A 25,613-nucleotide genomic window follows, 5' to 3' on the forward strand; every position below is an offset into this window, starting at 1 on the left:
TCAATTACAAGATTTTTATTAATTAAACTTCCCTTAGTAGATTGTTATGAGCTTCTGGTAGAGAAGGATCCTACAGAGCAGCTGACAGGAAAAATCTTTAGCACCGTCAGACTACCAGGCTCATTTATGCACCATTTGAAGGACTCTTGCCCATTATCCCTGCCAGAAGACTGCTCTTTGCCTACAATAACATCTGTTTGGCCTGCAATTTGTTTGCCATTTCCCCAGCTCTGACAGCCCGGGTAGCCAGGAAGGGGGCAGCACAGCAACCCTAATGGGAGCTCACTGCGCAGAGCTGTTCAGGGTCCTGCCGGCTGCTGCTTCAGGCATTTCACGCATCGGAGGAGCGCAGCTCTCCCTGCTCCCTGTGCTCGCACAGTCCTGGCAGCGACGCTCGTCTCCAACAGCCTCTGTCGACAGGCAGTAATTCATAACACCATGGAGAGCATCCCCGCTCTCCTCCTGACTGCTGCTCTTTGCTTCCTCTGCCAAGGTGAGTGATCCTTCATTTGTTACTGCTTGGTGGTGAAGGGGGGGTCGAAAAGGTGGACAGGAGATGGCTTTGGTGCAAATTATTTTTAAGAAGCTCACTCCAAGCTAAGGGCTAAATCCTAGTACAGCTCTTTTTGTTACACAGTTTGTTGTTCGGTGGGTGGGTTTTTAAAGTTTATCGTTGTAAAGTATTTAATTGTCCTGATTAAAGATGCCAAACAGGACACACAAAGCCATTTTAACTTTAAGGAAAATGTGTGATTTCACATATTGCAGAGAGGACCACCAGAAAGTGGTTTCAAATACAAGCTGCAAACAGCCCATCTTCTCTCTGCAGATACGGAAAGCACCAAAATATTCAAATAAAAACCCCCACATTAGTGCACTTCTCTAGAGATGGTGGATGCTGGATTTAATTAATGCTAGTGACATGTAAAAAGGCTGGCAATCTGGGATCGACTATAACAGAGTCGTTAGGATCCAGCTTTGAAATTATTTACCTAAAAGATTCGAGAGTATTTATTCCAGGAAATCTTGATATGAGAGATAGGAGATATCAATAAATAATATGGACAAGACTGGCAATTACAAAAGCGTTCATTTTTTAGCTTGCAAGTTGGCTTGAATGATTTCACTAATCTGAAAACAAAATTGCCCTCTAAGTGAGCAAGAGAAGGGGAGAGGGGCAAAAACCAGTCAGCCAAATCAAAACTCAAACAAACCAAAACCCAAACAAACGAACTTTTAGCTGAGTAGATTCACTTGAGAGGGACCCTCTTGTTCTAGAGAGAGGAGAGGACTCACAAAGATTGGAAAGTAACACCTGCTTTGTGTAACATTTCAGATCAGTCACCTGCAGATACTTCTGCCTCCCTCCTCTTTCTCTGTTGAAAAACAACTGACAAAAAAAACCCCATGTCCCTGCAAATCTGTAGATTCATATTTGTGTTTCACGGGAACTGTAGAATATGTTCAACAGACTTCAGTTCATGCCTTTGCCAAATTTGCATAGTGCCATCCATTAATGACAAAACAGGCCTCGTTTTCCTTTTCAGTTGGGAGTTCATAGGGATGTGTTGTCCAGAACGAGTTTAAGAGAGTTTTAAGAGATCATTTGAAAAATAAAAGGCCACTGCCTTTTTAAATAGCATTAGGATGGTCATTGCCTAGCGAGTTAAAGAGGAAAAAGGTAATGTAAAATACAGGCTCTCACACCTCATCCCGAAACAAGTAAAGTACCCTAATTTTTTAGAATTTCAGTTTGCAGTTTTTCTGTAGGCCACAGGGTATGAACTGCAGTTGTGAGTGGCAAAGGGACAATACAAATCTATTATAAATAAAAACTACTTAGAATAAAAAACGGGTAATTAGCACATTTCTTTGAATGTGCTGAAAAGTCTTTGAATATAACAGTTAATAAATTTAATACTTTTTTTTATATTTTAAGAAGCAGGCTGTTATTGTTGCCATAATCACACAATCGTGACTCAGGCTGGAAAGTAGATTTGTTTCCTGGGAATCCTCCTATTGCAAAACGTTCTGACCTTTCACAAGCGGCCTGGTCTGCTGGGCTGCACTTTCCCCTTCCTGTGCTCCACAGCTCTGCCAGGTCTAGGGGACCGGGCCTGGGAGGGGAAGGGGCTTTTGTACCTCCAGTTCTTCAGTAACTCCCCGAAACTTTTTAACTCATTTGAAGAGATGTGTGTGAGAAGACCTCTATCATAGCGTTACCCTTCGCTTTTCTTCTCCCCAGCCCATGCTAACGCCCCCCTGGCACGGTACTGCCCACCTAGGCGAGGCTCGGGCAGTGCCCAGCCCAGGGGATGCTGAGTGGGCGGACGGGGGGCTCTGCCCCGGCGCTCACCGCGTGTCCTCCGCAGGCTGCGGCGGCTCCGAGGCCGAGCACCGGCTCTACGCGGCGCTCTTCGAGAGCTACAACAAGTTCGTGCGCCCCGTCAAGAACGTCTCGGACCCGGTCATCATCCAGTTCGAGGTGTCCATGTCGCAGCTGGTGAAGGTGGTGAGTACCGGGCGCCGCGGCGGGGCCGGCGCCTGTCCCGACACAGCTCTCCCGACACAACTCTCTCTTCCAGGACGAAGTCAACCAGATCATGGAAACCAACCTGTGGCTGAAGCACGTGAGTAGTGACCCACCTTCCTCCCCAGCGCGGGAGTGCTCCGGGGCACCCGGGCCGGGGAGAGCCGCCCGCCCTGCCAGGGGTCTGCGGGCTCGGGGAGCACCGGGGCGGCATTCCCGGGGCGGGATCCCGGGGCAGGATCCCCGGGGCAGCATCCCCGGGACAGCATCCCCGGGCGGCACTCCCGGGGCAGCATCCCGGTCTCCCCGCCGGCAGCGCCGCCCGGCCCCGTCCTTGGCGCTCTGCTGCCTCCCGGCGGCCACCGGCCCGCTCTGCCCGGGGGAACGGGAAGGGATGGGAAGAGACGGGATAGGATGGGACGGGAGCGGAGCAGCGCTGCTACACCGGCTGGGAGTCGCTAAATAAAACATTTTTGCTCTCAAGATTCCCACACGCGCTGCCTTGGCAGACACTCGGCGCGGCTGTCCCGCACAGCATCACTTGGTGCTGTTTGGTTCCCGGAAAATGAGAAGAAACCCAAAGTGTTTGCCTCACTTAAAAAGGGTCTGTAGAGGTTAAAAATGCAGTTACTCACTGTTGCAGTCAGCTGAATAACCAGCTTAGTTCCCGCTTTCAGCTTGATATTCAATTTTGTTTAAGCGGAGTTTAACGAGCCCTAAGGACCGAGGCTGTTACTGAACTGAGCAACCACACCCTGCAGCTGTTTCTGACCCACATACCCCGGGTCCCTCACTCGATGCTCACACCTACCCCCACGGCCCCCACGAATTTGTTCTCACCATCTCACAGATACCTGGTTTCTTGAGACTGAAGTTATTATTAAAGTCCTACATTCTCTGACAAGAGTCTTACTCCTTTCACCTTGTTTCAACTGCTGAGTAGACATTCCTGGCACAGAGTCACAGACATGTAAGTCACATCTAGATAGGACCAACAAGGTCATATCTAGGCCCACCTACAATCTGCATATGAACAAACACCACACACATGTGTTTGTTAAAGAAACAGCTAAACACTGTGTATCCAAGATAAAACAACCCTAGGAGTGATATGACAACACTTAGTTCAGGTCTAGTCCACTGAATTTCAGTTTCTTCACAAACCTAACGCAGACTCATTTTGTCCATAATTAGATCTGGAATGATTACAAGCTTCGGTGGAATCCAGCAGACTATGGAGGTGCTGAATTCATCCGAGTACCATCTGGCCAGATCTGGAAGCCAGATATTGTTTTATATAACAAGTAAGACTCTTGCATATTTATCTCCTTACTTCAGGAAGAAGGGGGGTGATGTTACCAGTTTTAAAAAAAATCAGCAGCAAGTTCCCTGAATACACTGAGAAGCCTGCTTTCCACCACACCTGTGTCCCACATCCCCCACTGCTGCCCTCACCTCCATGCCAGCTCCACCAGCATCCCTGGGCAGGAGCCAGCTCTAACCTGGAGCTGCAAGTGGGCAAGCCAAAGTGAACCTGGCTTTCCCCCTTCACTTTTACTGTTATTTGTACCACTGTCTACCAGGGGAGCTGGCAGGAGTTCCCTTAGACTGGAGAGTTCTTGTCTGTGAGTCAGACTTTTAACTGAAAAAAAATGCAACTTCCAGCTTTTTAGCAGTTAAATTCACAATTTAAATTCACAACCTTTCTAATAACAGTGCTGACATATAAAAGCCACAGATAAAGTTTACTTTAGATGTCAGTTGCTGAGACTGAGGAGCCAAACCATAACTCAGTGGCTCCCTCTGCTAAGTAGGGAAGCAGTTCTCAGGGAGATGGACTTACCCACTCAGATCCAAAACTTAGGTCTGTGGATCAACAGCGATGACACTCCTTTTTTAACTGTAGTCTTAAAACTTCAGATTACTTTTTTAGTTTTACTTCTTCATAGAAACAACTGATATTGTCACATGGATCATATAAGATAGCAAAGTGGGACTCAAAAAAACCCCTCACCAAATACTCTCCTTAGGCAAAGATGCACCCCAACCCTAATCCCTCTTTCAACAGTTACTACCTGCACTGTCCACAGAAGAGGTGGGAATACCAGTAATACAGGTATCCTCTTATCAGCCCCTGGGTTCTGATGTGCTTGATTATCTAGAATAGAACAGAATAAAATAGTTCAGTTGGAAGGGACCTACGAGACTTATCTAGCTGAACTGCCATTTGCAGTCTGCTATTTGCCATTTTGAATATTGATTGCACTGAGCCATATTATTAATAAGGGAATTAATAATATTCCCTTTCAACTCCTCCCTGGTAAATTTATACAGCTGTTTGTTTCAGTTTAACTGTGCAAATTTATGGTGGCCACTGGCTCAGTCCTGCACATGCAATTCAGCTCCAAGTCAACAAGTAATTGCTGACTTTCCCAAAGCAGATTAAAGAGTTAACGTATATGATCTGAAGGTATGAAACTACCTGGTGTAGATCATTCTAATTTTTGTTATTTTTATTTGTTTTACAGTGCAGTTGGGGATTTCCAGGTTGATGACAAGACAAAGGCCCTACTAAAATACACGGGTGATGTGACCTGGATACCTCCAGCTATATTTAAAAGCTCATGTAAAATAGATGTAACCTACTTCCCATTTGATTATCAGAACTGCACCATGAAGTTTGGTTCCTGGTCTTATGATAAAGCCAAAATTGACTTAGTTTTAATTGGCTCCACAATGAACCTGAAAGATTACTGGGAGAGTGGAGAATGGGCTATTATTAAAGCTCCTGGGTATAAACATGACATCAAATACAACTGCTGTGAGGAGATATACCCAGACATCACATATTCTCTTTACATTAGGCGTTTACCTTTATTTTACACCATCAACATGATTATTCCCTGTCTGCTGATTTCTTTTCTGACTGTATTAGTTTTCTATTTGCCCTCAGACTGCGGTGAGAAGGTGACACTCTGCATATCAGTCCTTCTATCTTTAACAGTGTTCCTTCTTGTTATCACAGAAACCATACCTTCTACTTCCCTGGTAATTCCCCTTATAGGGGAATACCTCCTTTTCACCATGATATTTGTAACTCTATCAATTGTCATCACGGTATTTGTGCTGAATGTGCACTACAGAACACCCAAGACACACACGATGCCCGTGTGGGTGAGAACCATTTTCCTGAACTTACTTCCCAGGATCATGTTCATGACAAGGCCTGCCAGTGATGAAGACAACAACCAGAAGCCAAAGCCACCGTTCACTTCTGAGTTTTCAAACCTTAATTGCTTCAGCAGTTCTGAAGCCAAATGCTGCAAAGATGGCTTTGTGTGTCAAGACATGGCATGCAGCTGCTGCCAGTACCAACGCACCAAGGTCTCGGATTTCAGTGGCAACCTCACCAGGAGTTCAAGCTCTGAGTCTGTGGATCCCCTGCTTTCATTTTCAGTTCTGTCACCAGAAATGAGAGATGCTATTGAAAGTGTGAAATATATTGCAGAAAATATGAAAATGCAGAACGAAGCAAAAGAGGTAAGAACATACTTTACTGTTGCTCAAACTGCAGATACCTTTTGTCATTGGAGTCTTTTGTAAGAAAAAAATCTCAAATACACAAACAAGCAAAAAACCCCAAAACAACAGAGACCATTATTTTATAAAAGTAAATTACCCAAGCTGTGTACAAGCATGTGCAATTTTGAATTGATATAACTGGGGAGCAGCTCTGCTGCACAACATTCTCTTTCCTGACAATATAACTGCTGAATGAGGCATGTTAAGGTCACCATTGCTGGGGGAACACAGGAGAGCATCCATCCCACCAGAGCTAAAGTTAGGATTTTCCAAGTCATAATCTTAATAGTGGAATTTGCTGACTCTGTGGCCTTTGGGAAGTTACGTTCTCCCTCCCACAGCTTACCATCAACAACAAAACCACAAGTGGATGTCCCTCATAGGGATGATGTTGTTCATTCTGTTCCTGCTGCAGAATAAAGTTCTGTAGCTAAATGAGGCAACTGCTGCAGGACTGGGACCAGCATCTTTCATAAAGCTGCATCTTAATGCAATAAAAAAAACAAAAATGGAAAGCTTTCTCTCTATCATGTCCCTCAAACATATTATGAGCAGTAGCCACCCCCCCCAATTATCACAGACTGTAAACCCTCTGCAGTATAGCACTTAATCTCATTCTAACTTTACTTCATTTGTGCTGAAATCAGAGCTTTATTTATATTTAGTTGCTACAAAAAATACAGGGTTGCTTTGGGTTTTTAAGTCTGCCCTAACAAACAAGTTGTAAGCTAAAAAGCCTGAATTTCAAAACCAACTAACGCATTATTCATTTATTAGTGCTTCTGAAGAAAAACAAAGTAAAAATTTAAATTGCAATCTCAATGGGAACTAAAATGATCACCTGGTCACTGTTAATATATAGCACATATAATATTTCAGTGTCACTCTTGTTATAACACTCACTGTAAAAAGAAAAAAAAATTAGAAAAAAATCTGGGTTTTTTTGAAACGTCCTCTACAGGAAAAGCACAGAGATGAATTTTACACCATGCAGGAGAACAATCAAACTTCAGTACTACATAAGAAAAGTACCAAGTAACTATGTATCAATTAGCTTTTGCTTTTTACATACTGCCTAAAGATGAGTAGGAGCAGTCTGTTTCAGCCAAGTTTTCTGGACAAACCTCTTCACCTGAGAATGTAAAGCTTTACATTTTCATTTTTTGGCACAGAGAAGTTGTATCTCCTCAAGTCCAGTGTCTTGGTGAAAAACTTTCTGTATTTGAAGTAGCAGCTTTTGGCTTTGCCACAAAGAGCATATTCAAATAAAGCTTCTTCAAGATGAATTAGTCAGTGAAAACAGAGATGTGTAAGTTGTGTAGCATGAAAGATACCTACACACAGAAAAATCTATATAAAATGGCACTAGTTGCTAATGCAAATTATTGACCTAATAAACATGCCAACTTCCTATTCTTTTTTCCTTTTTTTTTTTTTTTTTAATTTTTCCAGATTCAGGATGATTGGAAATACGTTGCCATGGTCATCGATCGTATTTTTCTGTGGGTTTTCATCCTGGTATGTATTCTAGGAACAGCAGGGTTGTTTTTACAACCTCTGATGGCTGGAGATGAGATGTAAAGGTTTAAATAATATGTTGTGAAATCAAATAAAACTGCCAACCAACTCTGTATCACCACCCCAGCACCCCATGTCTCTTCCATGTGCAGCAGAATAAGGAACTCTCAGCTCTGCTTGATGAAGAAGGCTTTGTTAAAAGGGTGGGAAAAGAAATGATTTTGAACCTTTATGACAGCTAATCTCCACGGAACAGGAGCTGTGCTTTTACAGCTCCTTCTTGCCACAACAGGAAGTGATGTAGGTAGAACATTAAACTTTATAGGAATGGTTTAAGAAGGGGTGAATAAAGAAATGGAAAATCACATGAATATTTGGAAAGTAAAGAAGGGTTGAATGCTTTGGGCTGTTTTCATGAGTCTGGCACCAAGAGTCTTGAGCCCACGACAGGACCTTCTGGAAGAAGCTCATCCTGAGTTCCATGAATGCCCTCATGTGGATGGGATGGTTGGGAAGGCACAGGTACCAAAGTGCTGGAACGCAGACATCACCACCTGGAGTGTAAACTGCCCCACAGCGTGGGAAGAAAGGACCGAGGGCAGGTTTGTTCCAAAAGAAAGCAAATTGAAATGCAGATGATGGTAACAGAGCAGCCAGGAAGTAAACTCTGCACATCCCCACAGTGTAATGGATGTGGAGGCTGGCAGGAAAAAAAGCTACTCAAACCTAGTGATGTTTAGAGTTGTGTACAAGTCAAACACACGCTGGGACAGTCTGCAGGTGGTGCAAAGGATCAAAACACTCTGATGGGATAGTCTGGATACAGAGGCAAAGGGGTTTATGACAAGGGAAGGCAGGGAGACACAAAATAGTCCTGTAAAGTATGCTAAAAATCACTGCTTAGGCATATGTATCTTCATTTTTTTAATCAGCAACTGCAAGTTATTTAAGAGCATGAATAAAGAATGCAACAAAATACTGTAATGAGAACATATTTTGTACAAATATTAACTGTTCTCTCTGTACCAACCTTTTGGAAATACAGTGTATCAAGTGGTGTGACATTTATGAAAATAAAGAGAATCAAACTGTTGAAAATGGTGCCTTTTTTTCCATTTATTTTGACCAAGTAACAAAAACCTAGATAAGGTAGCATTGCCTACAGTTCAATACATTCATTATAAGTTACAGGATAAAGGTGCATTTCTCTGAGTCTGTTAACATTCTCTTGTTTCAGACACACCTGATAAGCTGCAGACCCCAAGGATTCCAGGGTCAGCTCCAAATCTACCATGATCAGACTGTGGAAGTGACTAAAAGAAATCCATGCATTTGCAAAAATTGGGAATTATTATAAGGACTGTGACTCCATTGGGCAATGTGCTGCCCATCAGGGCAGTCTACAGACATCACTTGACAAGGGGAAAGAGATAAGGTGGAGAGTTAATAAAATATATATATATTTATATATATATATATGTATATATAATCTACTTTTTTACTTACTTTGCTTTCTGTTTGGGTAAGAGTAAATTTCAGTAATTCAAACCCAAGGAAGACTATAAAAGGAAATTTTGTGTTTGAACAGGAAACAAGCTTTCTAAAGTATTTCTGCAACTTCCACACAGAGAAGTCACTGATGCATTGTTTAATCTTAGTAATACCAAGGAAGTTAAAATTCTTATATTAATGGATTAAAACAGATAATCTTTGCAAGCTCACCTTTAAAATTATGATGGCAGTAGAGGAAACACAGATATCCAATGCAAATGTAATTGGGTAGCTGAAGAAGAGTAACTCCCTTTACAATCAGAATTATTTATAAATTGTTATTAAAAAAAAGGCTTGCCTGGCATCATTTCTCTACCTGTGAGCCTTAAAAAAACAAGAAAATCCTACAGCTTAAGACAATCTGAAATAAATATTCAGTTATATATAAGTTATGGCATAAGCAATCACTATTATAATCAAACAGGGCTATTCTAAAGGAGCTCCAGGGGGGTGTGTGGGGAATATGTGTCTGGTTTTCAAATTTATAACCACTATAAAAGCTTATATTATCGAAGATACCACCATTTACATTAAAACTTCTCATCTAAACCTGTTATTATTAAGGTAGTAACTTAAGCAAACAAAAAACTTCCCCAGACTTGCTCTAGCTTGGCATTGCTCTGCTAGTCCTACAGGATAACAACTATATTTTGAAGAGCACTGACAAAACTTTGGTGTGGGAAAACACTCAACTATTTCAGAGTCTTTTCCACAAATAAACCTTTTAAGAAAGGAGGGAAGGTGGCGTTGGAATCAATGTAAAGAATAGATTTTAATGGAATAATTGAAAACTTGCCAGTTTGTTTTCAACAATCTCAGGAAAAAGAAAGAATGGAAAGCTGTAAGTCCTTGCTGCTTAGAGTTACATGTGGTTTTATAAGCAAGAGAACCTACTCAAGGCAGCTCTCTTGAGTTCAGTTTAACAAATGTGTGAAAACTTAACCATCTGTATCTGGTTCCATGGCATAATAATTCAATAACCTTTCCTTCAGAAAGACATTCCCCCAGATTCCTTAAAATTAAAAAATTAAAAACCTCTGCTTAAAAACTTAATTTCTGAGAAGCACACAAAGACAGGAAACAGTTAACAAGTTTGCAAGTTACAAACTGTATCAAATTCTTCATCAAGGATAAAGAAACCTGAATGTTCCAGCCCTTGTGCAACTTGGGAACTCATTTAACTGTCTTTGCCTTCCTTTCCAAAGCTGATGGAGACATCAATATACTCATGTGCTTTAGGCATTTTAAGGCTTATTGAATGTTCATGTTAGTATCATAGAATTGACAAGATTTACAATTTAGCAGCAAATTGCACCGAAAATTTATAGAGGCAAAACATGGTCAAATCACTATTTTCAGTTGTATATTGGACATGCAGGAAGTTTAACTTGCATTTTTTTCTATTATTTTAAATTACTTTTACAGCACATTAAAGAGAGCTGATAAAAATTCTCCTTTTTATACTATAGTAAATCGAAATAAGCAACTCCACTGTGTAACTGCAAATATAATACTCTGTATAACAATTTATATAGTAATTTAATAATTGGACTACAGTGATCATCATTAAAAAAATTTAAATCCTTCTAGTTTGCAGTAGGTGTCAGTGTATGCTTTTTTCATATATCATACATGCAAGTGCTTGAGAAAGTTCTTTTAATTCTGACCTGGCTTAGAAGTAACTTAGTAGACTGGCAATAAGCAAATTGCCTCCTATGTGTCCTAGGAATGCCATGCTTTAATATAATCCTAATTTTCTAGTTTTGGAATGTTTTTTTTTCCACTCTATCAGAAACATGCCTACAAAGAACGAGCATGGAAACAGAGCTACTGCAAAACTCTTTGGAGCCATATTAGCAGGAGACAGCTCCAAAAATCTTTTATGCATTTGTACTGCCTATATGTGTAGGTACTATTATACTTGCCCACTTATGAATAACAGGAATAAATAACACAAGTGATCCAATGATTGAAACCAGAAGAAAAGCCCATAAGAACATTCGATCAAGCACCTGAGCAATGTATTTCCAGTCTTCAACAACCTAAGAAATAAAAGAGCACAAGAAACGGTCAGTATGTGCAAGAACAGGTGAAAATACAGTACCACATCCTGCAGTTCTTAATCATTTCAAAGTACACTTTTTTCAGCCTTGTTCATTAGATAATCCTGTTTAACAACATTTTATAATTACAGTCAGAGGTAGAACAGGAGCAAACTGCCCCCTGTGAAGACTGGTAAGCTGTGTAGACCAACATTAGATTTTAATGCAGAAACCAACCCTGGCAAGCACTGAAAATCCTCATCTATAGAGAGATGAAACTGGTATGCCATTTTCTAACACACTGCAGCATTCATGCCACACGACAGCATAAAGTGGAAATCCCAGGCAGGAGCTAGAAACAAAAGTTATTAAGAAAAAAACAAAAAAGACAACAACCCCTCCCATCACCTAAACAAAAAGCACTAAACCTCCCAAACTAAAAAATAAAATAAAATTACAGTACTGAGTAGCTGTTGTGTTACAAACAAGATCTGAAAGCTGTGAAGTTACTGCTGCACAGAATTGCACACTGGGACAACACTCACTGTACTTCCAAGACTACCTTCCTTTTTATAGGATTGTTTTGCAAGTATAGCAGATATAACTGTGCAAGCAAATGAAAGCCCTGCCAAACAACTGTCTTGGAGTTGAACTGGAGCTCTCCACATTTTCCAAGCCTCATGCTTCCCAAGATGTAAGGCTACAACAGCACTAGCTGGGGAGTGTTCATTAACAACTTTTGCAATTAAAGCTTGCAAACTCTCTGGAGCCCAAGCAATAAAACACAGGTGAATCCCCACTCATCTGTATGTTAATTTCTGAGGTTTAGAGTCACAAAAACATCACATCTGAAAACCAAAATACTTATCGCTTCTCTTGTCACTCACAGTCAAATACAGTAACTCCACAGGAGAAAGAAAAGCAACCCATAATATACAAGAAATTATGTATTTAATAGCAAATTATTTCTGTTGTTCGTACAATGCAGAGCTGTTGGATGCTGCTTTAACAGTACAGCAGATACATTTATTAAGAATCTAGGCCGGATCCCTTGTGACAATGTCAGAATCAAGTCCTGAGAGGGCACATGAGAGGAGTTTGCTCACTCCTAGACTGTGAGAACACTCTTAGCAACCAGCAGCTTCTGAAGAGAGCCTTTTCCATATAAACTGAAATAATCCCAGGCCGTGCCATCAGAAACAGGCAGCAGTATCATGAGACCACACACAAACTTCTATATTTCTAAACTAGCCTGCAGATTACATTTAAGTCTCTGGTGTACCAATGGTGCCAGTTTAAAAAGCATGTAAAGAAAACAGATCCAGAGTGCTCTTACCCAAGTGGTGTAAACATCCATTTAGGGTAGTTCAGAGTGCAAATGCACAGACTGAAAAAAAGCCTTTGACATCTTTTAATATAACTTAGAGACAAATAATAATAAGGGCAGAAGAGAACTCTTAGGAAGTCATCTAGTCCATGTTTGACCTCAGCACAAATTGACCTACATAGGGCCACAGCTTGTATTTAAACTAATATAAGTTAGAGCATTGAAATTGGTTTTATTTGGAATTGAAAGGTGAAAAACACGGCTTGGTCATATTTATTCTGAAAATATAAGGCGAATATAAGTAAAATATAAGGCATTGTTCAGACAGCCTTCAGGTACAACATTCAAGGGGAAAATATCTCCTCATCTCAGCAGCTCTGTAGAGAACAGTCAGAGTACACAGGTGCCTCACAATGTGTAACCAACAACATGAACCTAACTGCTAGAAGAAAGCAAAAGACTTTTAAAGAACCCAAGGACTGTGCTGTATCAGCCCAATGTCCAGAAGAATTCTCAGCATTGTACCATACTTGCACTTCTTTCCAGTGGAAACAATTACACAGCTTCCAGTGGAGCACAAAACCTGGAAATCCCCAGCACATCTTTAACAGGACACTGCACAGTAAACCATTACTTGGTTTTCTAATTTCCACGGGTACGGGATCAGTGTGACAGGACCAATCCACCCACCTCACGAACTTCGTTCTCCTTCATGACGTGCCTCGTGATGTAGCGGATGGAATCCAGAGCCGCCTCCAAGGTGTTCCTCGAGGATTCCGAGCCGTTCACGTTTCCTGTTTCCTCCTTCTGGGCAAAGTACCTGTCCACGTGACTCCTCATGCAGAGCAGCTTGGGAAGTTTGTGAAGAAAGATCTTGCGAACCCAAGGTGCCATCGCGTTGTGCGTGGACGAGGAGCGGTGGTGGATGTTGATGGCAAAGACAGTTATTACGATGGACAAGGTCACAAATATCATAGTGAACACCAAGTACTCTCCGATAAGTGGGATAACTTTGGAAGATGAGGGAATAATTTCTTCAATAACAAGAAGAAAAACAGTCAAAGAGACCAGTACTGAAGTGCAAAGTGAAATTTTTTCGCCTTCATTTGAAGGCAGATAGAAGACAAGGACGGTGAGAAACGAAAGTCCAATACAAGGGATGATGAGAAACAATGTGTAAAAAAGGGGCAAACGCCTAATTATAAATGAATATGTAACAAAAGGATACCAGCAGCAGCCATCAGTCCTGTTTCCCTTGCTCCCCGTTGCAGTCACTATTTCCCATTCTCCGTTATCAAAAAAATCTCTTTTGTCAACATCATAATCTTCAAGAATTAGATCGACCTGTGAGCCATCGTAAGTCCAGGACCCAAATTTCATTGAGCAATTTTGGAGGTCAAAGGGGAAGAAGGTTACATCAATAGTACAGGAACTTTTATAGTTTGCTGGTGGAGTCCAAGCAATGGTGCCATCATATTTAACCACAGTTTTTGTAGATGTTCCCTCAAAACGTCCATCTGCACTGAAAGAAGAGAGTTATTGCAATTACAACGGGGGGCTGGGGGTGCATTTAATTAGCAAAATATGCTTTGTTATTGGCATTTCAGCTCTTTATTCCTTATCCCCCCTGAAAGCCAAAATTTGGTACTGTCTTCATAGTCTTTTTTTTTTTTTTTTTTTTTGGTTAGGTCTGAATCCCACAGAGGTAAACAGCTTTGGAAGAGTGAAGAGTACTTTTAAGTCATTAAAAAGTCTGTGCAACTTTCTTGCACGGACTTTCTGACTTATGAAAGGATTGTGCAAACCCTGACCTTCAACAGCATGACCCAATTGTGGTGTTTCTATTAGTAATGCAGCATAAGTACTTTTCAATTTGGCCTAATCATAATTATCAAGGAAAAGAAGTCATGAAGCAGGTAAAAGATTACTTGTTTGCCACCTCCAAACTGGAATTTACCATCACTGCAACAGCCTTTTATCCTGATTCAACAAGTCAGGAAATGTAAAGCATTGTACATGCACCTGAGTTGAGCAGAAAGGTCAATTCAAAAGTTATTGCTTCTGATATTTGGGGATTTTCAAAAGAGAAAAACCCAAACAATATAAACCCAACACAATCCCCCCCTTAAAGCTGAGAGTACTTAATTTCAATTCCATGTTAAATATGACTTATAACAGTATAAATTAGCTGTTTCCCTCCCATCACCCTACACTGTTTGTACCCAGCACTGTGCAAGACATTGCTTTCTAATAGGGAGTTTACATGAAGAAATGGAAATAAACTTTATTTAAAGAGATGAGAAATGCCATACAGAAGAAAAGCAAAACCTTTGGCATTTAAAATGGCAACAAAGTCCCTCTGCATTCAGAGGCAAGTTCTTCCAGCAGCCTTAGCTCTACTAAATGTCCACATGTGTCCGTCCAATGAGCCTCCCAGAACCAGCTGGGACAGCAAAGTCAGAAAAGAAATGGGTTTTCTGTGAAAAGACTCAAATCTTACTTGTCATACAGCACAATATCTGGAATCCAAATCGAATCTGATGGGACACGGATAGATGTTATTCCAGCATAGTCTTCAGGATTCCACCTTAATTTCACATCTATCCATTCCTGTGGATATGGGAGATGTAAAAATCATTATTGTGGGGAAGCAGACTTCAGCAGGGCAACACCAGATGAAAACAGATAATAAGGCAATTCAAAACAAAGAGACTGGCTTCTAAAATCTGTATAAACCAATTAATTTGCTGAACAGTCATGTAGTTACCTCACTCAGTATTTGTTTTCTCTTGTAAGAGCCACTTGACATTATTTCTGTACAGAACTTAAGATATGAAGTTCCTTTTACAGAGCATGTATACATAAGTAAGGGCTGCCATAACATAATTTAATTGTATAAATTAAGTTTGAAAAAAGCTTGTTCTGAATCAATACCAAACACTGGAAGCTAATCAGAAGCAATTTAGACATTTCCATGACAGAAAAAAAAATCCATCATGATGCAACTCTTAAAAGGCAGTTTTGATTTCTACCAGCAGCACTAAAAATAGCACCATTAAAAGCACAGGAGTGTTTTGGTAATTTTACACTTGAACTACAAGCTCAAGAGGAAGAATTTAAGCTTCTAAGCATTCACCATCAAACAGAATTTTAAACATATATACAGGTCAGTTCTTATTTCATTTAAAGTGGTTCAACACATTTGCTAGGTAGTCTCAAAGTTTCCCTGAAAATAAAAACTTGGCCTGAAATTACAGTTACTGGAAAAGAAGGGAATCAACAGGGGAAAAAACAAAACAAAGCAAAAAAATGCAACCAACCAAACAGAAGGGAAGTAGCCCAAACAAAAACAGTGAGTATAATCAGGGTCTGCAAACATGCTGCTGTGTTAAATCAAGAATGACTTGTGAGCAGCATTTCCCAAGTTAATACTGCCAATTAAGTTCAGCCCGGGACCCTGATTATTATAAAGCCTGAGGCTTTTTTCTGCCCAAACCCAAATATTCCTAAGAGGGAAAAGTATTTCCTTATAGCAAGCATACACAACTTTGAAACTGAAACTCTTCAGTGATGTTTATCCCACAATCTCAAATATCCCAGAAGAAAAAGAACTCAAAGCTATTTTACAGAACACTACAGCAACCCGTGCTTTTCTAAATAAAGCTTTTGAATGAAAACTTTTCAGCAACTAAGTTTTTTTAAATACACAAGTAATTAGAAAAGTTTCTCCCAGATTTTCATTTGCAGTTAGGAAGCTTCAGAATTTTTCATCAATATTTTACACATACCTGTTTCAACCACACATTTGTTGTCATCAATTGATTTTTCTCATCCTGTAAAGAAAAGCATATGTTACAAAAAATAACCAGCATACAACATTCATAGTAAATAGCTGCTTTAGTTCATAGAGGTCTGTAATTTAGAGTACAAAATACACTTTTGAAAGCATTCCAGTCACTAAGTATGTTTATATGAGGACATCACACATGCATCCACAGTGCATTTTTTCGTTACACTGACAATAATTTCAGAAGATTAATCTACTGTGTTTGAGCTAAAATATGCACAATTACTTCACATGACATTATGCTCCAGAATTTTAAAGTTAGTGAAAAAACCACTCCAACTTATTAGCTATACATACCACATCCACTAGCTGAGAGATTGCAAGGCCAAACTTGATTTTGATTGTGTCATTCAAGCGCTCCACTGGACGAACCCACCTCTGGTAGTCTTCAAACAAGTGCTTGAACAAACGATCTTCACTTTTAGCAATGAAAGAAGGTTCAGACACACCTATGAAAAAAGGAATTTATTACCACTGATTTCATGTTTACACATTATTTCTTCTACTGTTTGGCCAGATCTATCATGTATAAATTTTGCTGCTCCTGCCTGTAGAGCACTTCCCCCCCCACTGTTTTGCATCTTAAATGCTTGTGCAATTCTATTTCCCAGCCTATCCTCCACCTATCCTGATGTTATACTGACTGGAAAGCACCTTTCTAGTTCTTTTTGTAGCTCTCAAGGAGTCAATTCAATGCCTGGAGACAGACAGAGGACTGGAATAACTAAAAGTCTTTGTACAGCTTACAAAAAAAGTAGAAATTAAATGTATTCTTTTGTCTTCTGAAAGAATGGAATACATGGCAGAGCTTTTTTTGGGAAAAAGAAGTACTGTAGATGTAGAAACTGCGTAGAGAGCAGCCTGGACTTTAAAGGAGAGATGTAAGTTGTCCTGAAGCACCTCATTGAGCAACTGCTGTCCTTTTATCTTTGGGAATCCGTGAAAAATTTGGTTTTTACCTACATGTTCTCACTGAACTGTGTCAGAAGAAACCCTGCTACACAAAAAAAAAAGGCAAAGTCTAAGGTTTATCCACTGTGAGAACCCACATAAATGTTATGTGCCCTAAAAAAACAAGAGAAGGAGAAACCTGGGGAAGATACAGAGATAGGGGAGGGAAAAAAGGCAAGATCAGTGTCTGAGTAACTCAGTAAGAACAGCCTTCAAATGTGGTGTGAAACACCTGAGGATGCCTCAAGAATCAGCACAAACTACACACATCACCTTGAATGGAAGGGTTCTCCAATTCCCAGACAAAAGTCAGAACAATCACCAGAAAACATAAACATATGCTCTAGACAGAGATTTTTACTACTCACTGATGAGATCTGAACTGACTGAAACTACTGCCAAAAAGACCTAACAATTAATATTGTCACTTTAAGGGACAGAGCAAACAAAAGAAAGAAGTTTACCACCATCTCCTTTTAAAGCAGACTTAAAATATTATGCCATTACATAAATGTATGGCATGACCTCTCTAGAAATCATGTGCTCACTAACAGCATCCATCTAAAAAAAGATATATCAGAAACAGAAAAGCACCAGAAAATGTCATGAACAGATTAAAACCGGAGACAGTCATCCATACAAGGAGAGATTTAAAAGCTTAACTTAACATTATTTTGTTTGGAGGGGAGGTAAATTTAGTCAACATAACAAAGTAGAGCAAGCAGTGACCAATACATGCAGAAAAAACATTGGTTGTATTTAATCTTTCTCAAAAAAGAAGGTAAAGGAAATAAAGCATCAGTTAAAGGCAGCAGAAACAATGTCCAGTTGAAGTTCATCACCATCAGCATTCAGTAAATCAGAGGTTATTAGACAGTGAGGAGGACTAGAATTCTGGAATTACCTGGGATCACTAAATTGTGTATCAGGCAGTGTCACACCTGCAGAGGGTGTCAGTTCTCATTCCAACACAACCAGCAAGAGCTGCCTCAGGGTTGGACCAACAGTGACTTGCATTTATTGCAGAGGTTTGGCTAAAGCCATTGATTTGGGCTGGCCTAACCTAGCTGTGTGTGACTGCAGCCACTGCAGCCCAGACAACCAAGGCAGGCCACCTAAGTTTTTAAGTTCCTTCCCGCTCATCAAACTGTGACAACAGCAGCTCTGCTGTGCTGCAAAAGGCTTTAATTTAAAGATCCTTTGGACAAAACACCCAAAGCTCTGCAGGGCCCAACGAGGCAATTCCCTGCCTTCTGCACTGGTGCTTTGGGGCAGTCCAGTACTAGGATTTTAGTATTTTAACTGAAACTAGTTAACTAGTTTTTTAAATACTAGTATTTAAATACTAACTGGATTTTCTCTGAAATGTCACAGGAGGAGCAACAGCAGAATGCAGCTTAAGGAACAGGATCAGCAAAGGGGGAGCAGCAGATCTTCCCACACCCCAACATGCTGCTGAGTGGTTCTTGCTGTGGGCCCAATCAACATCTGGGTTTTAAGACAGTTCACCCTTCTGCTTCAAAACACAAACCTAATTTCATCTGTTCACAAACCCACTGTTCTTGGAGAGGGATTATTTGTACTTGCTCTACAACTGGACCCCTTTCCATCTCCAGGCTGCTGACACGTGGGATGTGTGACAGCAGGGAGCTGATGGGCAGTCTGTGTTGTACCACTGAACACACCTCAGGCAGGCACAGGAAAACTCACAGCACATAAGAACTGCTGCCAAAAATGATGCAGCAACACAAGGCTGCACGTGTACAAGTTGCCTTCACAGCTATTAGGTCAAAATATATTTATTTTAATTGGCTCAGTATATCCTCATTAGCCAAGGAATTTTCCTTATTTGTAAATATGCACGGATTTGCCAAGTCCTACATGCTACAGGCATCCAAAAGAACGCTTCCTGAAGACACAATCTGATTTCTCTATCTCCATATCCCTATTTCCTGAATTATGGATGGTTTTGTGTATATTTCAGCCTAATGTTTCATAAATACTTAATGTTTGTATTAGCATTAATTACATTTCCCTTCTGCAGTTACAACTCTCAACTGAATTTTTTGTACAGTTTGAGGCTGACTGTGCAGCTGGATATTCTCTCTGCATTAATTGACCTTGAAGCAATGCAGAGGCAAAGTTGCACTTTCACCATTTCTGTGTTCTGTAAGATGACCTCCTGTGCAGCAACACAGCATTTCAGGGGGTGTGTTGTTTCCAGATTCAGCTTCTCTTAAAACACAGCAACTTCTCTGCTCTGCTAAATGGGGACACGTTATTTTACTGCTTTTAAACTCTTACAGATCTTTGTCCAAACGTTTTACACTCAGACCTACAGTACACTCACTGATCTATTACAATGGCCATTATTTACTAACAGTATAGTTTGACTAATTTTTTTTCTGTTTTTTCTTATCACAGAAATATCCCTGCTTTTCAGTATTTCTAGTTTATTCAGTTTATGAAGAAGCTGGGGCATACTGGTCTATAAAAGGCTGCTAATACAAAGGAGAGCTCCATGGGGGGGCTGGAAATGGTAACAGTATATTAAGAATTAGCAAAAGTAAAGTAAGTAACCACCCCTACCTTGCATATTTTATTTAACAGGACCATTCAACTAATTTGTTGCATAGACTGCACGGGTTTCATTCTCTTTTCCACTGTGGATATGCTTTTAAGATTACAACAAAGGGTGTGATTCTCAGTTACCCCCTGTATCAATAACAAAACTGTGAAGAACTGGTGGCAAGCAGAGAAAATGTACAGAAGAGAACAGGTAAAACACAGTCAGAGGTTTAAGGCAGCAGAATAACTACGAAAAACAGAAAGAGGTTAAAACCTATGACTAGCAAGATTAGCAAACCAACAACCCGGAGTACAATCTCATCCTAAATCAGATGGCAAGAGATTATGGAAGCATCACCCCTGCCACAAGCTCCCTGTACTAAAATAAACTTGGGAGATTTGTAGCCTTTGAAGGGCAATTCTAAGCCTGCCTGTATTTGTGTGGCTTCATTTTTGTTGGGGCAGGGTAACCTCTGCAGCCTCGGGCAAAGGGAGAAATCTCACTGACAACATTTACTTGATTACTTGCACCTTAAACCCTTCTCACTCCCTCTCTGTGGGATGCCATGTCAAAAAAACCCCACCCAAACAACCCCTAAATCACATAGGATGCTGGATGGCCTAAATTTGAATTCTGCACAAAGGAAACAAATGTTTATGCACAAAGCAGACTGATCATTAAAATTTTTTTAAACCCTGAAATAGCTGGAGAACACTTCTGACAAAATGGTTAAGTAAAAATTCTAATCAAGCACTTGATCTTAGACAAAATTGTATTTAAAAATTCAGTTCTACCATTTCCTCCCTAAGCACTTAACAAACTTCTTTTATTAAAGTACTTTGGAAGAACTACTCAGAAAATAGGAGGAAGCATTACATGGTCTCATGCATGAACAGCACAACAAAACATGTCCATGTCTACTCATCTTGTTCACATTCTCAAGTCAAAATTTCACTTGTGCTGCTGATGGCAGACTTTTTAAATGCCACAGATAAATCACAACAGTGGTCTTCTTTTGTAAAATCCATCTTTTTAAATCCTTTCTTCCTGTACCATTATGGGATTAAATTTCTTAGCATGTTAATATGATTTGGCAGCACTATTCTTTTTATAAGAATAAACAGTCAGTGTTGCAGCTTTATCTCAGATGTATTTTCATAAATATTTGTTTGTTTTTAAATGAGAGAACACCACAGTCCATGTTTCTCCAAAGAATAAGCTTTCTTTGAACTCTGCATTCCTCTGCACTTCCTTAGATAATGTGTCTAAGAACCACACTGGGATTGCAGGTATAATGCTGGTCCTTATACATTAAACAGCACAGTTCAAAGCATTTGCTAATTGACAGAGCTGAGTGTTAATGATTTCAGGTTTTCTTTGCATCACTACCTGGTGCATTTTCAAAGGAAGTCCATGGGAAAAAGGAAAGGGTCCCTTTTTAGAAGCCTTATGTTAAGGTGTGGATTCAGAAGTAATATATATTATTAATGCACATTTATAACCCATACACCATTACAGTGAAAAAGAACACTGCTAAGGACAATAAACATTGCAAAATATCCATACTTTGTAGTTAACATTATATTGTTTAACTCTGTGTTATCATAACATACAGACTATTACCCACAAATCTAACTACTACAAACTACAACTAATAATTTTCTTACAAGCCTGGAAGGTGAATGAATATATACAATACACCTGCTTTCAGTACACTCGTATTTATTGAGATGATTTCCCACCATTACTTCATTAAGTAGAAAATACATGTAATATAGTAAATGAAGCATAAAATGGAAGTTTTATTTCTGTCCTGACTCCCCCCTCCCTTTCAAAAGGACCATGACTCACACTTTCTGCATGGTCTTCAATTTTTTGGCCTACTTTTCCTCCCGTACTTTAGCAATTGCCAAGAACCCAATCACGAACAGTCAAGCGTTTAATTAACAGCAAGCATTTAGAGAGATCAAAATCATCTTTTCTGGGATGTCTGTAAGTCAAAGCAGCATTACCAACTCCATCCAATTTACTGAGAAAGGGTCAGAAAAGCCAGCTATTACATTCTGAACTCCCCAGAACTATTTTTTTTTCTCCCCTGTTTAACAAACTACATCTACAAGCACAGAAAAGGTACATATACATATATATACCCATATACAGGGCTTTCAAGCTATTGGGAGGATTTCTGCCTTCCCTCTTACCTCACACATCAACCTCTGCCCAACCAGTAGCAAAATAAAATGACATATATTGGACATGAAACTATGAGAAATTTTGAACTGTAACACTGCTCAGTACTTACCAACATGCCCAGAGGTACAAGAGTTGCCCACAGAAAGCAGGGAAGGTGTTTCTTACACCCAAATCCAATTTAAAAATTAAAGTTCTGAATTCATAATTGTAAAGCAGAATTAAACTATCTCCTAGTTGCTTAACATCAAGGTATAATTATGTCCATGTTTTTGAATACATTTACAAGTTTGATTAGTAACAGAATAATATATTGCCACGTAGTTTGTAACTAACCAAGAAATAGATACGAATTGGTGGTCAGTCTTTAGATTAGGAGATAATTGGAGCACAGAGCACTCCTTTCTGAATAGTTGTGCTGTGGTTCCTGTGGAACACACACCCTGTGACCTCTCTGGTGACACGGCTGCCAGCAGCACCTCCTGACCGACAGCCCCCTGCAGTCCAAGGGCAGGGCTGTGATCTCCTCCCGAGCTCAACACTCGGCTGCCCCGGGATCCTCCTCCCTGCCCCACAGCCGGGGCACAGCAAAAGGCTGCCCCAGGGCAAAAATTCCACCACTCTCAAAGCAGGGGGACTTTTCCTGTAACGGATCCAGGGGGTTGTCATCTCTCTTTATACCATTTTTTAATCATTTCATCCTTTCCACTGATTCCCGATCTGTCATTAAGGACTGAAGATGGACTGTGAAGACTGCACTGAGAAATGCTGAGAACAAGCAGCAAACAGGGTGCACACAAGTGCAGAGCTCAGGGAGAAACAGGAAGAACAAGGATGTAGAATCTTATCAGTAGAACCATTTATACATATAAATTTAGAGGCTGTGCATCAGGGAAGCGAACACAAATCCAGGATTTATGTAAATAAGACACAGGCTGGGGCTCCTCACAAGTTGCCAGTGCAGCCACTGGCGTTACCTTCTGCCACAGCAGCATTTTGCCCACCCAGCTCAATTCCAGTCCTGGATACACCGGAACACACAACCCTACAGCTCACTGAAATCAGAGGCTCTGTTGAGAAATCAGGTACTCTGCTCAAAACTAGATACAGAGCAGAAGATTTCAGAACATAGAATATCACACAAACCCCAGGTTTTACCATTCTAAAAACTAGGAAACTGCAAGTGCTTCCTTCCACAGTTCCCTCTACAAATCAACGCTCATGTTTTTCTTCCTAAGAATCTCTAAAGAAAGCACAAAACATTTTAAGGGGAAAATCACAAGAAACCCATACAAGCAGGAAGGTTTGCAGCTCCCTTTTGGGCAGGGAGAAGGATCTGCTCTGTTAAAATGACTGGAAAACGTTTGGGTGCATGAACTCCTGAGGAAACACCACCACAGGTCTGCAGCAAGCAGTGCTAGAGGTGCTTGGTAACCTCATTTTTTGGGCAGTTAAGTCTCACCTCTTAGTTTAAGATTCAGTGCAAGGAACAAAACTCATAATTTGATTGTACTTTAAATCAGCAAGTATTTTGCCTTGACAATTCAGAGTTATCCAAGACAAAATGTCAGTTCACTACTAATGAAAGAAAACACCAAATTAATTTACAAGCACTCTTACAGCAAATTTTGTGTTATTTTACAGCAAACAAATTGTGAAAAGAAAATGTTATCCTTACTCTGTATGATCAGTTCTCAATGAAGTCAAAACTGCTGGCTTGTGCAAAAAGGCCAAATTGGGCTTAACCTGACAACTGTGGGTAATTACATGTAGTCATATAAATCACATAATGTAACAAAAGGATTTTGCACAGCAATATCTTCTCTCATGATGAAAAACACTTTTCCAAATGCTGAGACAAAGAATAATCTTTTAGCAATAAGAGACTGAGTATTTTTCAGCTGAATTAAAACCAAGACATCAACACAATCAACTTTCCACAAACCACACTTACAACCACTTTTTCAATTTTGAGTTAATATTTAAAAAAAGGTCAAATTCATTTTTCATTCATTTTCTTTCTGCCTGTAAATATGGCAGTTATGGTTTCAAGACATTCTGCAAAACTCTTAGCAATGTACCCATAAATTATATACAAGCAATGCTTTAAAATAACTGTTTCTAAATAAATCTTTGACGAGTGATTTTACTCCTTTAATCTTTGTGTAATTCTATAAACACTCCAGATTCACATGCTGTTTTACATCCTTCAACTTGGAAAGTTACATCCTGATTGAACTACGAGACTGACTCTTCTGAAGTCGAAGAAATAACGCGTGACCAAACTAAAGAGAGTTCTGTTATAAATTCTTAAGAGGGCTGGTTTTATGTGCAGTCACATCCATACGCGAAACTGCAATTACTAAAATACATTCTGAAAGTTCACCTCCGTACCAGCTGCAGGCACACAAACCTACAACTGTACCAGTGAGCAGAGCAAAAAGGGAAAGCTGTGGCACTCGAAATCCTTAAAGTGTATCACAATACATACGCATTTAGAAAGCATAACCACTGTGTAATGAAATGTGTGGCAATCGAGGCTGATGTGCACCTGAAAAGCCGTAGTTTGGTAAAGGCACCTTCCCCTCCGTGCCCGGGGCAGCCCTGTGAGGCGGTCTGCCCGCGGTCTCTGCGGGTCCCCTTCCCTTTTTCGAAGCTCCCCCGGCGCTGCTCAGCCCCCGCCGGACCCGCTCCCCCTCGGCACCAGCCGCACCTCAGCCGAGTCCGGCCAAAACTTGGTGCCGTGGAAAGCGAAGCAGGTCCGTGGCGGCCCCAGCCCCGGCGGCGTCTCCCCCCACACGCAAATCCCGCCCGTTTCCCCTCACGAACCGCTCCCAGCCGGGCACAGCCGGGGGAGGCGGCGGCGCCCGAGCCCCCGGGCCGCGGTATCACCCCCTCCATCCCCGGCGGACCCGCACAGCGCCGGGAGGGCTCCGACCCCCGGCCGGCCGTGCCCTGCCCTCCCACACCCTCCCGGCTCCTGCTGAGGCGCCTTTTCCCCCCGCCGGCCCTCACCCCGCGGGGGCCGCCCCGCGCCGCCTTACCCGCCTGCGGGACTCCGGGCTGGGCGAGCAGGGGCGCGCAGAGACAGCTGAGCAGGAGCAGGAGCAGGAGCGTGGCGCGGCCGCAGCCCCGCAGCCCCGCTCCACGCCCGGCCATGGCTGGGGCACGGCCCCCGCTGCCTCCGAGCCCCGCAGCCGGGAGCGGCGGGAGCGGCCGGAGCCGGGCGGAGCTGGGCCCGCCCCGCGGGGGCCGTGAGGGGGCGCGGGGGGCGGGAACCAGCGCCGGGCGCGGGCGGGGTCCCGGCCCCGCGGGGACTCGAGCGTCCCGCACCCGGACCCCCACACACCTGAACCCCACACACCTGAACCCCCGCACACCTGAACCCCCACACACCTGAACCCCACACACCTGAACCCCCGCACACCTGCACCCCCCCGCACACCCCCACACACCCGCACTCCGCCCGCCGCGGCCCCCCGGGCTGCCCGAGCCGCTCCGGGAGC

The 25,613-nt window shown here is 41.5% G+C and overlaps 2 protein-coding genes across 2 annotated transcripts; one reads left to right on the forward strand and one right to left on the reverse strand.

Moving 5' to 3' along the window:
* The first annotated feature begins 128 nt into the window (after nucleotides 1–128).
* CHRNA3 (cholinergic receptor nicotinic alpha 3 subunit) lies at nucleotides 129–8,728 on the forward strand. Its single transcript, XM_027712256.2, has 6 exons — nucleotides 129–493; nucleotides 2,373–2,512; nucleotides 2,586–2,630; nucleotides 3,725–3,834; nucleotides 5,059–6,070; nucleotides 7,565–8,728. Exons 1-6 carry the CDS (start codon nucleotides 439–441, stop codon nucleotides 7,691–7,693), a joined length of 1,491 nt encoding a protein of 496 aa, XP_027568057.1. The 5' UTR covers nucleotides 129–438; the 3' UTR covers nucleotides 7,694–8,728.
* CHRNA5 (cholinergic receptor nicotinic alpha 5 subunit) lies at nucleotides 8,727–25,296 on the reverse strand. Its single transcript, XM_027712259.2, has 6 exons — nucleotides 25,152–25,296; nucleotides 16,695–16,846; nucleotides 16,339–16,383; nucleotides 15,051–15,160; nucleotides 13,241–14,072; nucleotides 8,727–11,223 (listed from the first exon to the last, which is right to left on the reverse strand). The coding sequence occupies exons 1-6, from the start codon at nucleotides 25,264–25,266 to the stop codon at nucleotides 11,062–11,064; spliced, it is 1,416 nt and encodes a 471-aa protein (XP_027568060.1). The 5' UTR covers nucleotides 25,267–25,296; the 3' UTR covers nucleotides 8,727–11,061.
* Nucleotides 25,297–25,613: the final 317 nt, after the last annotated feature.

Source organism: Pipra filicauda, unplaced genomic scaffold (assembly GCF_003945595.2).
Source record: "Pipra filicauda isolate LSUMZ 115617 unplaced genomic scaffold, ASM394559v2 scaffold161_size1661140_pilon, whole genome shotgun sequence".
Classification (NCBI taxonomy): domain Eukaryota; kingdom Metazoa; phylum Chordata; class Aves; order Passeriformes; family Pipridae; genus Pipra; species Pipra filicauda.